General features: G+C 39.5%; 2 protein-coding genes across 2 annotated transcripts; both read left to right on the top strand.

The window, feature by feature from the left end:
• The first annotated feature begins 381 nt into the window (after positions 1–381).
• On the top strand, positions 382–9,979 carry lrp10 (low density lipoprotein receptor-related protein 10). The gene is made up of 10 exons (XM_017472454.3): positions 382–468; positions 1,006–1,213; positions 2,358–2,390; positions 2,925–3,060; positions 3,872–4,062; positions 4,165–4,643; positions 6,153–6,580; positions 7,089–7,283; positions 7,466–7,595; positions 7,749–9,979. Exons 2-10 carry the CDS (start codon positions 1,165–1,167, stop codon positions 8,397–8,399), a joined length of 2,292 nt encoding a protein of 763 aa, XP_017327943.1. The 5' UTR covers positions 382–468; positions 1,006–1,164; the 3' UTR covers positions 8,400–9,979.
• Positions 9,980–12,035: 2,056 nt separating this feature from the next.
• On the top strand, positions 12,036–18,161 carry LOC108267947 (ciliated left-right organizer metallopeptidase). Its single transcript, XM_053681823.1, has 11 exons — positions 12,036–12,456; positions 13,068–13,161; positions 13,444–13,495; positions 13,574–13,813; positions 14,642–14,767; positions 14,859–14,943; positions 15,084–15,226; positions 15,312–15,495; positions 16,262–16,446; positions 16,478–16,570; positions 16,659–18,161. Exons 1-11 carry the CDS (start codon positions 12,036–12,038, stop codon positions 16,854–16,856), a joined length of 1,821 nt encoding a protein of 606 aa, XP_053537798.1. The 3' UTR covers positions 16,857–18,161.
• The last annotated feature ends 243 nt before the right edge of the window (positions 18,162–18,404 follow it).

The raw sequence follows: 18,404 nt of genomic DNA on the forward strand, positions 1-18,404 counted from the left end.
ATTGAGAAGGAAGTCTCGCCCTCCCCCTGGACAGCCTTTAATTAATGAATTAAAATTTTTTTTTTTTTTTTTTTTTTTTACAGAAAGCACTGGCTGAACTGACAAACAGTAGCACTTTAATAGCAACGACGTAGTGAACAGTACTGGGTCAAAGAATATTGTTTTATATCTCTTGGGTTAGTTTATGGGGAAGCAGGATCTGCTACTCTAATAAATTTATAATAACATTTTGTAGCCTCTTCATTCACTTCTTGAAGAAAAGTTAAAATCAATTTCTAATGAGCAGACTGCAATGGGTCAATGTCGCCCTCTGCTGGTGAAAATATAAAATTACACACGCCACAATCCAAGGGCGTAATATACGTGATTGCGTCACTGCAGTTGGCGTGGGCGGACGTAGAGCTGTATCGGACAATACGGAAGCGAAGAGAGCGAATGACAACAAAACAAAAAGAAGACGGAAAAAAGGTAGGATAAGTGTATTGTTCGTGCTATATAAACCGAATCAGTCCTCGGTAAAGTGGTGAAACTGATTACAACAGTGTGGTGTTTTTATTTTTTAAGACAACAGTCGGCTGAAGAAAGACAGGACGGAAAGTAAAGAGAGTGGGCAGCTGTCGGTTAGCATTAGCTTCACTGGCTAACAAAGTCGAAGGAGTGTGATCGATAGCTGTTCCTCCGGCTTGTCAGGTCAAAAACGAAACTTTCATATGAGGACTAGAGAAACGCAGACTGTCTCTGTATCTGACGGAACGTTTTAGTATTTGTTCATGTACTTCCGGACATTTTAGTGTTTGCGTCGAAACCTAGCGCGAGCGTTACGTCATTGCTGGGAACGGAAGCAGAAGGGGAGCCAGTTCACGACTGTGGTTGTGTGAGCGTTGTTTCTACCGTCGCTGTGTATCTTCCTCTTGGTATACGGTTGAAATTACAGTTCGGGACAACAGGTTAGGAAGCAGATCTTTCTGTTTCAGTTGAGTGATTTTTCATGTTTCTCATTTACAGATAAAATCATCACACACACGAGGCTTCCTGTCTCTGGATATCCTGTGCGGCGGAGAGCTCATGGATCTACTGACATGAAGTATTTATACCATGGACTGTGATTTAGTTTAGTTTTCGGTAGATAGAAACATTTTAGATCTCTGTGGGAAGAATAGCAACATGGATGCCCTCTACAGCCTGTGGATTTTTAGCCTTTTATTTTTAACAGGTAAGGATGCATTTCCCCCTAAACACACAGTATGTGTTGTAATAGCTCCATTAGTGTAGTGTTGTCCTTGCTCAAACACCCACACTGACAAACACATTATATATATATATATATATATATATATATATATATATATATATATATATATACACACACACACACACACACACACACACACACACACACACATATATATACGGAGGAGTTTACCGCTGAACGAGGAGCTACTGTACCTCTACAATCTGGAACTGGTTCAGTTACAGAAAATTAGTTTGACTTTAAGATCTATGTTTGTGTTTTTGAGGCTCTCAAGACTGCATGCAGCTGTCACTTGTAGTTAAAAACAGTGGTGCATGGTACTATATTTATATCGTCACTGATATCGTTATCGCAATAAATACCAGAAAATATCGTGAGAGAGTTTTAAGTCCATATCGCCCATCTCTAATTGCTAGTGCAGTTACAATGGTGTTTAACATAAGAAAATATTTAAACAATCTCAAACATGGGTGGTAACAGTCAGGCTTTGCTGTTAGCTCATACACACACACACACACATTTTCCAGTGATGTTCAATGTCAAATTAAGTAGAAGTAGTGGAAACAGGAAACGCTGGAGTCACAATGCATTGAACCTATACAAAGTAGTTGGACCGTGTTAAGGCAAAGACTCGGATCAACTAGTTAATAATCAATTATAATACGAGAAGACAAGCACACTGGCATTGACGGTGGTATTAGCCTGATATTACAAGCTTTGGAAGCTGATCTGTTTGAGCGGAGTGTGAGGATGATGATCTGAGAGAGCTGGACAGACTAAAGGAATAGCAGAGCTACTCCAGGACCAGTTGTGGGAACCAGTGCAGTAGATAAAGAACTTTAAGCTCATTACATTTCAGTAGTATTGACTACCTGTGATTGGTGTGTGTGTGATAACTGATTTGATATACATTTTGAAATAAAGCAAGCTTTACTTGTCACAACCTGTCACACTCCTCACCACATATAGAGTTCATCCATTTTCATTTGGTGTAGGATGTTACTCCCACATCTGTAGCTATCTTTTATCTATAATAATCTCAGTGACTGTTTTAATTCTTAATCTAACATCCAAGTCGATTTTTTTTGTTATTATCTCCTTCCAGTCCACTGCAGTCTGGAGCTGGCCTCCAATTCAGGTGAGTGAAAAGATTTCATTGCTAAAAGTCATCTCATTCAGACATCTTGTACAGTTCTTGAAATGATTAAGGCTGTTCTGGACAGATGACTCATTGTTTTATACAATGAATTATACTCCAGTGTAGGTTTATGATAGTACTTACTGTATTATATGCCTTTGTATCTTGTGTCTGTAATATGGTTATTCACTGTAGGCAAGTTCCAACACTAAATACAAAGCCTATTACAAAAAAGTTGTGACGCTGTGCGAAACGTAAATAAAAACAGAACATACAGGTTTATGAGATTTGCATTCTGTTTTTATTTACATTTTACACAGCGTCCCAACTTTTGGGGTTGTAAACATGACTTCCTTCCTCTTATGCCAAAGATTAAATTAGTAAATATGATCCTGTGCAAAATAGACTGGTTTATATCCCAGACACCATGTCCATTTTGTTGTTAATTTCATAGTGCTTAGCTGGTAGGACAGATGTGAAATAAATGTTTATGATGCGCTATAATCAAACTATTGATATTATGTTTTCTTGCAGCACATTGTTTCAAACCACCAAAAATACTACAGTCAAGACAAGGAGAAGTCCGTGGTTCCAGCCGCTATGGCCCTCCCGGCCCTGTGAACTGCAGCTGGGTAATCACTTCCCCAGTGGGAGAGCGTGTGATTCTCAGGTACAGTGAGATACAGACGCATTTCACATTCGAAAAGTTTGATATCGTTAACTTAGTCAATCTGAATGAACTTTTAAAAGGTGATCTTACAAAACAGCGACGACGTTTACAGCCTCGCAATGAGGAAGTGAAAGAGTTTATGGACTATTTAATCAATGTTTACGCCCAGTCCGTTCATCTATCTTGCATATCAGGATTATATCCAGATAGGGATTATCTAAACCAACATGCAGTTGTCCAAGCAAGCAAGAAGCATTTAAAATAGGTTTAAATGTGATCACTTAAATCACTTCAGGAAGTCTGAGACACATTTTATCCAGATGTTAATACTTTTGGATGAGAATCCACCTACATTATGACATGACGGCCGTGGTCTGTGACTGTTGAAGCTGGTGCTTTCCATTAAGATCAGGGAAATTTAAAATGCTATGCAACCAAAGAGGAACAAAACCTGAAGTTGGTTTTCAGGAGTCTTGTTTTTGTTCAGTTTTACATTATTACGAACTTTTCTCTTAAAATGGTGACTGTGCATCATCAAGATGTGTGGATCATTTATTCATTTATCTTCAATAACTGATTTATTCTGCCTATTGCTGGACCACTGGGACGTCACCCTAGATAGGATGCCAGTTTATCACAGGGCACCATGCACACAGTCGTTCACACCAATGGGACAATTTAGAGTAGCCAATCCATCAATTAATGTGTTGTGTCTTTTTTAAATTTGTTGTGTTTTTAAATATGTTTGAAGTTTTAATTCCTCATTCTTCTCTCTGTCTACTTTTTTTTATCATTATTTTTTTTTGTAAAGTTTCTCTGAGTTTTTCATCAAATGTGGCTGGAGCTGGCTAAGCCTAACAACCGTTACAGGCCAGCCCGTGTCGCTCTGTGGATACGAGCTGCCTAAGCCAATGGAGTTCTCTGAGGGAAACATTACAGTGACACACCACTTTGTTCCGCACTTCTACTCAGTTTCAGGGTTCCACCTTTCATACATTAAAGGTAGCACAGATACTGTTGTGTGTTATAGTAGTATTATTCCTTCCAACATGCAGGTGAATGGCGATATCATATCATAACATATTGTTGTATTTTTCTGTCCAGACAGTGGTCCGTGTTATCCGGGCGAGTTCGAGTGTTACAGTGAGCGCTGTCTTCCCATGTCCTGGCGCTGCAATGGTCAGGTGGAGTGCCTCGGGGAAGGTGATGAGCTCGGCTCGGACGAGGAGGACTGTGACCCTATCGAACCTCAACCTCATCCGGACAATGAGCCCTCACCATTCCCAACTGAAATCCCAGCAAGCTCAGTTGTTAACCCGAACATGGAGATAGGAAATCTGCCACATGGGGTGCCTGATCTCTCCTCTCCAGCCCAGGGTGGGCCCTGTGGGGGTAATCTGCATGCCTTTTATGGCTCTTTTGTGCCTCCTGTACTGACGGGGGCATCAATGGAGTGTGTGTGGTCAGTGGACCCACAGGACTCCCGGCCTCTCAAGCTGGAGCTGCAGCAGCTGGTACTTGGCCCTAAAGACAGCCTTATCATCACTGACCAGCCTGCCGGGGGTGGCAATGTCATTATAGCTGTGAGTATATGGGTGCATAAATGTGGGTAAATAAAAGCTTGAATCCTTATAATACCACAGTCATCTGTGGTCAGAACTCGAACGTAGTGTGCCCCCGTTGTTCAATATTCACTATATACTGTACACTGTTCTATAGAAAGCACAAAATTCAGACAGTGCTTATTAGTGAGTGCTTTGGATGCATGTCATTGTGACTTGTTACATACAACAATTAAGATATTACAGATTATCTAGCAACACAAAACTACAAAATATTAAACAGAAACATTAAAATGATTTTTTTATGTTAAAGTTGGTTGTAATAGTGTTAAGCTGATCTGTTATCCATAATGACAAGTACATTTTGGGCTGAATGAAATTGATATGCAATGTGGTGGAGCAGAAGTTGCAATATAGGTAATATAGTGTCCTATTCAGGAAATATAATTTGTCCATTGATTTCAGACAACACTATTACCCCAAATAATGCACGATACAGTGTGTGTGACAAGTCAGGAATGAATGGGAATATGTAGAGCAAATATGGCACTCTGAAATATGTTTAGCAAAATGTGCAAAAACATGATTCAGCAGTTGAGGAAAACTGCGTCACGTGTAAGGGTGAACATGTAGAGTACGTGTTGTAAATAATATATGAAGTATACAGTCATGGCCAAAAGTTTGCGATCACTATACATTTGTGTGACTTGAAACTACCAAGTTCACTTGCTCTTTTGACTGTGGTGACAACAGTGGACTGCGCCACGTTCAGTTTTTTGGCAATTTCCCTACTAGACATTTGCTGTTTGTGCAAAATGAAGAATTGCGCACGCTTCTCTGATGACAATTCCTTTCCTCGAACCATGATCAAATCTGAAAACAAGAAAGCGATAACAGAGTCATTAAAAGCAGTATTCAGTGTGCATGTGCAGTACCCACGTCAATGTTTGTCAGTTATCGCTCATTCGGCATAATATTACAACAGCATATCAAATTGCAAGATCAGTAAAACAAAAAGAAATCACAAGAGACCAACTCACCTTGTAAGATTTGTTACAGCGAAGAACTATAAATTTATTATTTAAAATAAACACAACTTCACAACTTTCACTACAGACACCACGACTACCATGCAATATTTGGTGAAAGAGGCACAAAATAGCCCAATAGCTAGCCCAAACAGAGCTAAACCTAATTAACTACGAAAAATTGCATGAAATTGTTGGTGATCGCAAACTTTTGGCCATGACTGTATGTAGTTTTACTGTCATTAGTTCCTGACTTTTTGGACACCCTGTGAAGTAAATAAGGGTCAAAATCATTGACTCCTCTCTCAATGAGACTGATGAGCTCACATATGCAGTTAGCGTCTCCTCCATGTATGTTCAGCTGCCCTGTGGCTTTGTATGAGTGGCAGGTGGCTGGCGTGATATGTCTCAGAAAAAGCATGTGCTAGATTTTACCCTCTCAGGTAGCTGTTGTGTGATGGGGAGACTAATGGAGTAATTCTTTTCTTTGTTTTTATAACAGGTCACATATACATCTACTGACAAAACAGTGGAGGTGGAGTCCCCTACTGGTCTGCTGTCACTAACCTATCGTGCACAGGAGCCCTTTGAGGGGCGGGGCTTCAATGCCACATACCGCATCGCTGATTACTGCCTGCCCTGGGAAGGTCTTTGTAAGGGCTCAGAGGGAGGCTGCTACACGCAGAAGCAGCGCTGTGATGGTCACTGGGACTGCGCAGAGACTGGTCTGGATGAGGATGGCTGTGGCGGATGCCCAGCCGGCTACTTCCCCTGTGGGACACTGGCACTACAGAGGGTGGGGCACCTGGGCCGGCCTGCCTGTTATTCCATCAAAGAGAGGTGCAACTACCAGCTGAACTGCGCTGATGGGAGTGACGAGAGAGAGTGCAAAGTGTGTCAGCCTGGCACATTCCACTGCGACAGTGACAGGTGTGTGTGTGTGAACAACTGCTTTAGTCAGGCTCATTGACCTTTTTATACTTAATCTGTTTATGATCTGTGGCACATACCAGCATTTACTGCAACCTCACTAAACCTGCTGCAGTTTAATCAGTTTAAACATCTTTGACTGGCAGGGAAATAAAAACCGCACGCAAATCATCCATTTTTAATGCAACACAGAACATGTTCTGCATAGAACAGCTGGAAGTAAGGGACAGTGCACAAAGTTGGTGGTTGTGTTATGATCTGATTTTCATTGGATTCAATTGGATTTCATTCTGGCTCATCAGCAGTGCACTTGCTTTCAAGTATAAGGGCTTGTGGGTAAAGTCTTAGCAAATGCATGAAACAGCTGGGAATAAATGGGTTTCATGCATGAGCACGTTCATTTGAGCATGATTTGGGTGATTTGAGCATAACATCCTGTTTATGAATTCTGGTGCAGTAGAGGTGTGTTTGTGTATGAGTCTAATATTCCAGCCCTGTGGTGCTGCAGGTGTGTGTTTGAGAGCTGGCGCTGTGACGGACAGGTCGATTGTAAGGATGGCACCGATGAACTAAACTGCACTGTGACTCTGCCTCGAAAAGTCATCACCGCGGCGACTGTGGGCAGCCTGGTGTGTGGTCTGCTGCTGGTTATTGCAATGGGCTGCACCTGCAAACTGTACTCACTACGCACTCGAGAATACAGGTGAACCCCACGTTCATTTTTAAAACATTTTTTTCATATTGTGTATATATATTTTAGATTTAGTTTTATTTTGTGGTCACTGTGTAGGCAACAGATAAAATACTAGTTGTAGACGGACAAAGCTTAAGTAAGATGACTTGCTCATTGTAACATCTCGCTCTGTATGATTGTTCTCTCTCTAGCTTGTTTGCCCCAATCAGCCGTCAAGAGGCAGAGTTTATCCAGCAGCAAGCTCCGCCCTCCTATGGTCAGCTGATTGCTCAGGGAATTATTCCTCCTGTAGAGGATTTCCCTACTGAGAACCCAAATGAGGTATGAATTTAAATAGGAACTGTCTATGAAATTATATTAATTCCTGTTTGAGGTTTTTTTTAATAATATGTACTTTGTTGCTTCTGGTTGGTGTTTGTGTTTTTTTGCATTTGTTTATCTAATTTGTTATTTTTTTCTTCTTCCCGTTCTCAGCCCACATCACTTTCTCTGAGAGGACTGCTTCAGCTCATCAGACAGGACAACATCTCCTCCCCACGGCGAAGACGCAGACCACGGTTTGTCCGCCGAGCGATACGCCGCTTGCGTAGGTGGGGCCTAATTTCTAGACCATCCTCTAGATCTTCCCAGACAACGAGCTCCACCACTCAGCAGACAGAAGCTGCTCCTACAGGTCAGGAGTCCAGACAGTCTGGCCCTCCAGGCTCTGCGGTGCCCAGAGAAACCTCTGATCAGCCTTTGCCACAAAAGTTGGGGTTGTCCCAACAAACAGAGCAACAACAACAACAAGCGGATGCACCACCTCCTCTTACCCCGCCCCCTCCTCCTCCTCCTCCACCTCTTCCTACGACACTTGCCACGACTCCACCTTCCCTCCAGCCAGCTGATCCTCCAGAAACACGTCAGACCCCACCTGTCGCTGTTGCCCCCAGCAGCCCCTCCTTGGCCTCTCTCTTCCATTCTCTGGGGCTAAGTATCTCTCGTTTCAGACATTTGTCTTCCCCTACCGCACTTCCTCTCTCATCTTCCCCGTCTTTTTCCTCCTCTTCCTCAGAAGACGAAGTGCTACTGATCCCTCTTTCCGATGACACGACCTCTGAGGATGATGTGCCCATGCTGACCTGAAATGAACTGCACTCTCTTTCACTTTTCTTGTCTTTCTCACTTCCTCCCTGTTTTTTCACCTCTAAATTATGATCTCAGCATGTAAGCGGCATCGTGTCTGCAGTCTGTGCTGGCAAGGTGCCTTATTTCACACGGATAGGTTAATTTTCCTGACTTAAATGTGTCAAGTATTGGATGAATGTGTCAAAGACTTTAGTCTCTGTGCTTGTTAGATGTGCACTTACTCAGAGATGGAAGAAAATGTTGCACAGAAAATCTTCCTTGGCCTCTCTTTAATGAGTGTGTTTACATGCACAAGCCGTCGTCATCTTGTTTCAGCATATTTAAGTGGATGTGCAGACAGCACACTACACTATCATAAATTATATCCAAGAGGACATCTATGCCTGGATTTTAGCCCATTAGTCTGTTATATAGAGCATGTATACCATTAAGCTGATATCTTTTATTTTTCTACATGGGTATGTGTGGAAACTGTTAGGTTTAGGAGATGATGCATGTATCTTTTGACTGAAAATGGAAACAGCTCAAGGACTGACAACAAGGACTGTGACATTTGCAATGTTATGAACTCCAAAATAAATTCTTGTTACTGGTATTAAGAGTCACTGCTTATAGCCATGCTAGTAAAATAAATTCTGTTATTTAGTGACTCGTACAGACCTATTGCTATTTTTCAGATTATCAAATTACTTAAGAACTTTCAAATCATTCTTTTTTTTTTTTTTTTTTTTTTTTTTTTGCAATTATCAGTACATGTAAACACACTCATTGAAACGGCATGTCCTGTGTTTTACCCTCTGCAAAATATACAGCACCATGCTATATGGCTTATTCTTCACAATTAGTTAACATTTGTATGTATGTATATATTTGTATATCTGTGTGTGTGTGTGTGTGTGTGTGTGTGTGATACTGCTATACACATTGCTGTGTATATTCTTTAGAAGTGCCTTTGATAGAGCTTCCTATAGATCACTAGAAACTATGTGACTGTATGTACTTGCACATGAAGGCCAAACACACACATGCAAATGTTTACGCCTCAGTTTGATTTTAAATTTATCCAGGCCATGTATAGATTATTGCATGGCAAGAACACGTGTGTGTGTGTGTGTGTGTGTGTGTGTGTGTGTGTGTGTGTGTGTGTGAATGTAGTCAGTCAGTTGAGACAATCCTTCTTGGTGCCTGAGGCAGTTATTCGCACCACTGACCTGAAATACTTCACCTTACTTTAATGACAATTAAAAGAATTTCTTCTATTTGTTCTTCTAATTTCAGCTTTTGGCTCAGCAAACAGTGAAAGAAACATGAGTGCCATAACTATAATCATCTTTTGCACTTGCTCTTATGAACCCCCCCTCCTCTTTTTATCATGTTGATATTGTTTTTAATTACTGAATGTATTGAAGCGGCTAGCTGTGTAACGTTTCTCGCCAGTGGTGATTGCAATAGAAATTTGTGGTTTGGAATGGGGAAAAAAAAGAGAAAGATTTTGATGAATTTCTTAGGATGTGTTTCACTGTATATATGCTGAAAGATCTAGAAAAACCACAATGAATAAATCATTTGCACTTTTATGACTGTGTTGTCATTATTATGTGTTTAGTGAATTCAGTTTATAGCTCCTTTTGTGCTTTTGAACTTTTTCCTGGCATGATTGGGAGGACTTCCAGTTAAAGAAGCACTGAGAGGGTCAGTTCCACTGAAACTAGTGAAGAGGTGTTATAATGTGTTATTTACACATCAAAGCCTCTATTGTCCTTGTGCTCTCTGTCAGATTTTCTTTCTCACACCTTGGTCAAGAACAGCAGTGATCCAGATGAAGCATACAGTGATAAAGAGAGAGGTTTCAAGAGGAATGAAAACACATGGTGAAGTTTCCAGTGATTTTAAACGAGGACGTCCGATACAGGTCAGCTCCATCTGTTCTTATGATTTACTTATCAAAGTATATTTTAAATGTACCGGCATTTTAAAATCGACATGTCTTAGGCTTTTAGGCTGCTTCTGTGTATGAGTTTGTGAAACAATAAGGAAACATCAGTTGTGAATAGTGGTGGGTACAAGGGTTAACAGGGGTTAAAGGACAGCAGGGCTAAGCTCCAGTACCACAGTTTGAGACAAATGTAAATCATAGCATGGCATAATGATGACAATATTAAGGATGATGCAGTACAGTTTCACACTGCAAAAAGACATTTACAAAAAAATGTTTCAGTTTTAATACTGCAAAGAATAATTCAGTCAAATATTAATTCAGTCAAGGCAACTGTTAAATGCTCAGTTACTGTTAACAAAATAAAAGGGATCATAAAAATCCCATGTTATTTTTTATTTAGTTCTGTCCTGAATAAGCTGTTTCACATAACAGAAGTTTACAGATTATAAAAGATAAAGATAATAGCTGAATTTATAAAAATTACTCCGTTCAAAAGTTTGCATACCCTTGATTATTAATACTGTGTGACGTTACCTGGATGATCCACAACTGTGTTTATGTTTTGTGATAGTAGTTCATGAGTCCCTTGTTTGTCCTGAGCAGTTAAACTGCCCAGTGTTCTTCAGAAAAATCCTACAGGTCATGCACATTCTTTGCTTTTCCAGCATCTTCTGCATATTTAACCCCTTTCCAACAGCGGCTAATTGATGTTGAGATCCATCTTTTCACACTGAGGACAACTGAGGGACTCGTACTCAACTGTTACATAAGGTGCAAACATCCACTAAGGCTCAAGAAGGCAACACAATACATTAAGTGCCAGGGGGATGTAAACTTTTTGATCACTGTAAATTGTTATTATTTTGTTTTAAGAGCTTATTTTTTCATTTAGTACTGCTCTTCAGACACTAAATAAGATATTTACATGTCTCCCAGAAGACAAAATACTAACAATTTACACTGATCATTCTGTTAAAAAGTTTACACCCCATGGCTCTTAATGTATCGTGTTGCCTTCTTGAGCATGAGTGAATGTTTGCACCTCATGTAATAGTTGTGTACGAGTCCCTCAGTTGTCCTCAGTGTGAAAAGATGGATCTCAACATCATATAGCTGCTGTTGGCACAACTATCACAACACAAAAAAACAGTCGTGGATCATCCAGGTAATGACACACAGTATTAAGAATCAAGGGTATGTAAACTTTTGAATGATTCATTTTTATAAATTTTGTTTAATCTTATCTTGTGGACTATATGCAAACTTTTGGGCACAACTGTATATGTTTGATACAAAATTTATTGTCATTAATCTTTGCTCAACTTTAGCTATTTTGATAGCACATTAATTTCAAAAACAAGAGAGAATGATGAAAATGTAGTAACTGGCCATGTAATTGTAATTAGTTTATTTAAGTGCCAGAGCAGAGACAGAAAATTACTTATTTTAATCACATTATTTAGATATTTGTTAACAAGAAACTACTGAGTTGGTACTAATTATATGCTTTTTATGCTTATTATTGTTTAAAATATGCATAAAAATGCTCAACATTGTGATTTTCTTTAATAGATTTGATTGCTTCATGCTTCTGAATAGGGATTTACAACCTGGATGATGAATATAATGAGTGCAAGACCACTTCACCAGTGTTACAGTTTAAACGTCTGCACATTATACAAAGCTTCCAGATGATGTATTTTCCAAAGCCCATTCTTTTTCTTCTGCTGTTGGTGCTGTGTGTGTGGGGAAAGTGCATCTTTGATGAGGTGCAAAGTTCGATCCAGGTGCTGTCTCCACCAGACAATCAACCACGCTCATCTGATTGGGCCTTCATAGAAGATGATGTGAAGAGTGAGGTTTCTGTCAATGAACAAGAAGATTGGCTAACTCATGTCCAGATCCAGAACCATCAGAATGTCATATCACAATATTCTCCACCTCAAAGATCTAAAAGGATGGCTAGGGTTAGGATTAAAGTCACTGATAACCCACAGCCAATTAGGATTAAGACATGGATTCCTAGAGAGAGCCCCATCCTCTCACAGTGGGAAACGGAGAGACTAGAAGCAGCTGTCAGAGATGCAATCAGCACGGTGTCCAAATTACTCTCAGGTATTGCTTCTGTGTGTCTATATCTAGATTTAAAGCAGTCATTTACACAAACACACACACACACACACACACACACACACACACACACACACACAAAAACTGTTTTAGCTCACAAGGAATAGAAGCTTATATGTTCAGAGTTAGTTTCAATTCATTACACACTCACATCGAAAGAGAGATGTGTTTGCTCATACACACTTTTAGAAGATAGCATAATGACCATATTAAAAATGTGTACATATATGAATAAATACAAATTAATTTGGTTTTAAGATGGCTGCTACAATCTATTATATATTTTTGTGTATCTTTATAGATAAGAGCTTGTTAAAAACAATCCAGTTTAAGATAATGAGCAACTCAACTTTTGAGTAGAGTTTGCTCAATGCCTAACTGGAATCCTTTCACTTCCAGATTTTGTTTTTATTTAATCATCAATCATCACTTTTCAACTACACATTGTACATCGTTGCATATAGTACCTGGTTGGACCAGTTAAGTTGTTCTTATTGAAATTAAGAAGAACAGTTTAGTTTAGGATTTAAACAGCACATGTGCAATGACAGAGCTTTTAATTAATTTTTACATGAGTGTTATTGATTGGTCTACAGTATGGAGGGCCAACAAGAAGCTGCTGCTGAACAGAGATATCAATAAGTACTGCCGCTTCATCTGGAGGAACAGCAGCTCTGCCAACTTCAACAAGTCAATTTTCTTCTCCTTTTCTGTCTCTAATTAATATTGTCTGTTTTGGTTTATGATTTATTTCAAAGAACATCTGCTGTTGATTGCCTTTCTCTGTTTCAGTATTTTAATATACAGTAAATATACTCTGAATTACATAGAATATTTTACATTTGTTCTTTTATTGTGCTATATGGTCTTTACTATGTAAATGAAAGTTGCATTCCATATTTAAATGACATTTCTCAGATTTAAATATATATATATATATAATTACCCTGTGCATTGTATCACACTCCTCAGGTGTGGCAAAGCCAGTGATAACTACCAGACTGAGAGTTGTCTAGGTGTGACTGTAAGTCAGCATTTTATACATATTATTTTGTTCATAGAAACTGTGTGCTCAGGCCTTACTCCATGTGTTGACTGACAGATCCCAGATGACCACCTGAGTGGCTGTGTTGTTTACCCTCATCCTGAACAGCCAGACCGGAAGGTGATAAAACCAGATGGGACTGGACTTCCTGACACGGATGTCCTACTTTACGTGAAAGCTGAAAGCACTGATAAATGCAGAGCTGATGTAAGCAGTGGTAGTGTTTTATATTGGACTAAGGCCAAGATAATCTTTCTTTGTTTAATGATTAAGGTGTATTTTACTAGTATAAAAGTAAAATTATGATTTTAGGTTATAAAACATGTATCACTTTAAGTGTATCATTATTTGCTGAAGACTTGAAACACTGTAGTCTATACCAAGCACATAGGTAAGGCAGGTTTACTGTTAATCCTAAGGATTATTGGCTACTCAGTTGAAGAAGATATTTGTCCTCATATCACCCCTAACATCTGTAGTGTTCATAGTGAGAAGATCAGGGGGCTGAAAGATGGGGTTAGGTGGAGGGATCAGAGATCCCTGTGTTTTAACGCTCCTATTATGTTGGGAAAAAAAAGTTACATCCATTATGTTATAGGTCAGAATGACTTCCACAGTTTAAATACACACGAAAACAGCTTACAACAGTAAACCTTTATTATGGCTTGTCTGAAAAACAAAGTAAACATTTTGGTGTGATGACCCTTTGCTTAACAAAAAGTAGTTTCAGGTAGAATTAGTGCAGTTTTATAAGGAAATGAGCTGTAAGTTTTATTGAACATCTTGCAGAAACAGACAGTTCTTCTGGAAACTTTGACTGTCGCACTCGCTTCTTATTTTTGCAGCAAAACCCAGCAGCCTTCATCATGCTTTACTCTGAAAAGTGGTCTCTTACATATTATTCTTCTTTCTTTACTGACATACAAACATTTTTCGGTAGCATGTAATTTTTGGCTGGAGAGCTAATGTTGAGAAATCTAAAAAAAACCCCTATAACTATAAGTTTGCACAAAAAAATAGGGTGCCTAATTATAATTAAAATATGAAATAATAGATTTGTCATTAGCAAAGTTGGTACATCATGAGTTCTGATGACATTAATTAATGATTAATTCTTGCTCTTAGTCTAGCATGCTGGCCTATTCAGCTCATTGTCAGAGCGACTCAGAGGGGCGACCAGTGGCTGGCGTTATGGTCATCTGCAGGGAGCCACTCAGTATTGAGGGATTCAGCCATGAACACATGGTGCAGGTATCTGTGTATGTGAATGTGTGGGTGAAATAAATGAGAATCAGAATAATGAGCAAGTTGTGTTTAATGTTTTTCCCTACATTGTTGACAGACTGTGATCCATGAGTTGTTGCATGTGCTGGGTTTCAGTAAAGAACTCTTCAGCAAGTGGACAGACCGTTCCCTCTCCTCCCAGAGTAACTTTTTAATATATTGATTATTAACTCACTACAGTGCATATTATTTAGTAAATGTATTTTAGTGGTTACTGTTACTACTTTGTACAGTAGTGAATGCTGTGTGTGTGTAGCAGTAATAGTGTGTTGGGGCTGTGTAGTGGGCATGGACTCCTCCTCTCATGGTCAGGTGATTTACACTGATGAGTCTGGACAGATGAGGCTCTACACTCCTAATGTGAATAAGGCTCTACACACACACCTCAACACCACACATAACCTGGGAGCTCCACTAGAAAATCAGGTATAACATACACACATATCATTTAAGCTAAGATATTGAATAAGGCATAGTTTAAACTACCTCATGTTTGTGAAATCATGCCCAGGATGCTGATTCTCATGGTTTCTCCTCACATTGGGAGGCTCGAGTTCTGCAGGGGTCCATTATGACAGCAATGTTGGCAGAACCGGCTCTGGTCCGGATTGACGTGATCACTCTCTCGGCCCTCCAGGACACCGGCTGGTACTCAGTAAACCTCAGCCAAGCCCAGAACTTGCTTTGGGGAGAGAGTAAGACTGGCTTAGTATCTATTATGGGCATAGAAAGAACCCACAAGAACGGATAATGCAATCTGTATGCAACTGGACAGTAGCAGAATTTTTGTAGTTTTGTTTCTGGCTCATTCACTAAGAGGATAAAATGAGATTGTCAGATTTATTTTGAGGGTATTTACATTAGGGAATTATATAGAACCCACATACCAAATATTATGTCTTTTTTTCCGCCTCTGACGGAAGAATATTTTCAAAAATGGATATAATGTTGTTCAAATTATCATGTGCTGGAATAGTGTGTAAAGAGTCTCCCATATGTGCATCCAGCTGTCCTTTGTTGTTTAATGAGCAGCAGATATGGTGACTTTATGTGTCTTAGAAGAAGCAGGCCCCACTCTCCCAGGCTGCTCCCAGATCTCCCACTGGCAATTTGCTAACAGCTAATTGCTGACATGTAAATTAAGGAATAAATAAAATAAAAAGATAGAATTATTTATGAACTGCACTGCATATATGTAAGTAAAAATAAAAAAGATCTCAAAATCTATGTATTTGCTTGGTTGGTAGATGAAGGTGCTTTCTTTGGGTCTGTTTCCACCTGTAAGAGGTCCTCGCCCTTCTTCTGTACTGGCAGGTACTTTTACTTTCTTCAGGAACTCTGTACTGATACTGTATCTGTTTATCTAGGGATTCTACTATAGCTGAATTGAAATGATTCAGTCACACTGTAATCTTATATACATACAGTATACTGTATAAGGTATGGATATTTAATAACTGTCTTTTGCTCTCAGTGGATTTGGTTGCCATTATCTTCACCTCCACAAGGCGGTGTGCCAGAGTGATAAGTATCTGGAGGGCTGTCGAATTTACAAACCTTTAGCCAATGGTGTAAGTCTTCTACACCTCTTTGTCTTTGTTACCATTTTTAAAGCTGTGTTTACTTTTACACTTGACTCCTGCTCTTCTTTCTCTCCAACAGAGTGAATGCTGGAAAGAAGAGAATGAGACAGGGAGTGGACCAGAGATGTGGAGTGGAGAAATTTTTCACTCAGACAGCCGTTGTTTTCTCTCAAACATTATCAGAGAGGTACAAAGGCATCTTTTCAAAGCTAACTTGTATTTAACATTGAAACTAATGTCTTACGTTAACATTTATAATGTAATTCATTTTATAGGATCATTTCTCCTTCAACGCCTCTGTATCAGGCCGCTGTTACAGGCACAGGTGCACTGGAAAGAACAGGTACCAGATCCAGGTGATGGGTTCTGATTGGCTGGACTGCCCTCCTGGGAGGAGCATCAAGGTATTTTCAAAGTCTTATCAGAATATGAAACTTTTTTTTTCAAGTGCAATGATTAATTTTCAGAGCTGATCTTCACAGAACAGGTCAGCCAAAATGATAATGTGTCTAGCTATAAAGTTAACACAGCCCTGGTATCTGTCATACATAGAAAGTCTTGTTAACATTTTTAGGCAAATTCCTAAAAACTTGTTTTGTCCCTTGTTGACGATGATGTCTGTGACATTTGTACATTCATTTGCATGTTCTTTTATTTCTTAAGGTGTTTGGATATCGGGGTGCCGTTTTCTGCCCTGGCAAACAATTATGTTATCACCATGATATAGCTCCTCCCACTTCACTTCACAAGCCCCTCCCCTCATTTCTGCTTCTCACTGCACCCCCATCCAGGTCAGTATTGTGCAACACATAAAAGCAGTTCTTTTATAAGTCCTAAATTTATGTTCTCTACATACATCTATATAAACCGTCATCATTTATCATCTGTAGGGATCAATCTTTGACACAAAGACCCATAACTGGCCTGAAGTTTGACTCTGCGCTTCCCTTCTCAGAGATAAGTATAATGACAGTAGTGGGTGTCAGTGCTATGCTCTTTTTCTTGAGCTGCCTAGTGATAATTTGCAGGAAGTGCTGCCCATCCAGGCTCCGAGTACACGCTCTCATACAGTTGCCTTATACACTGCAGGTGTAGCCCATTGCCTCTGAAAGTTCTGCTGTATACACACAGTATTTGCACAGCTGTTAATAGACTTTTGTCTGACATCGTGTTTTTTTTTCTGTTAGAAATATTGCAGAATGGCAGATTTAATTTAGCTATATTGACGTTTTTGGGAACATTTTTGAAATTTTTTAAGAATCACAAATCTTTTTATTCACTGCCTTCCAACACCAAATCATACAATGGGTGAGGTACAATGCTTGGTATACTGTATATCCCCACCACCAACGTTGACATGAAACTTACACCAATAGTGTTAACTTACTTAACCTTTGCATTTCTCTATCCATTTCATTGTTGAGCTCTTTGTGAAGATGAGACAGAGATGTTCCCAGAGTCTCCCTACTGAGATCAGACTTAATACTGATCTCAGTCCAGTTTTTGGTGTGTGGAGGGCTGCACATGGAGAAGTAAATCTACAGTAGAGCAGGAGAGAGGAGAAATCCCTCAGCATTGTAGTGTTCTATAAATAAATTCATTTAATAAAATAAAGAATACTGACCTGAATATTTTGGAGATTTTTCAGCATTTGAATGCTGGTCCAACTGTAAATCTTTCCTCTTTAGCATAGTGATTTCCTGCTCCAGCTCTTTAATGAGTCCTTCAGCCTGCCTCTCTGCTGCTTTCTGCTTCTCCTCCATCACCTTGAGCAGCTCAGCCTGACTTCTCTCAGTGGAGCGAATCAGAGCAGTGAAGACTTCAACACCATGTGAAATCTCTTCGTCTGTGCTTTTCTACTGAAAGGGATCAAGTTGCATAGCTATTATCTCTAGCAGACTTCTCCCAGATCATTTGCTGCACATCTGTTTGTTTTCTTCAAGCAAGTCTGTATACAGAAATAATTTTATAGACATTTGAATGTTTAGCCAACAAGAATACTGAGAATGAAATTGTACAGT

Source organism: Ictalurus punctatus, chromosome 7 (assembly GCF_001660625.3).
Source record: "Ictalurus punctatus breed USDA103 chromosome 7, Coco_2.0, whole genome shotgun sequence".
Lineage (NCBI taxonomy): Eukaryota > Metazoa > Chordata > Actinopteri > Siluriformes > Ictaluridae > Ictalurus > Ictalurus punctatus.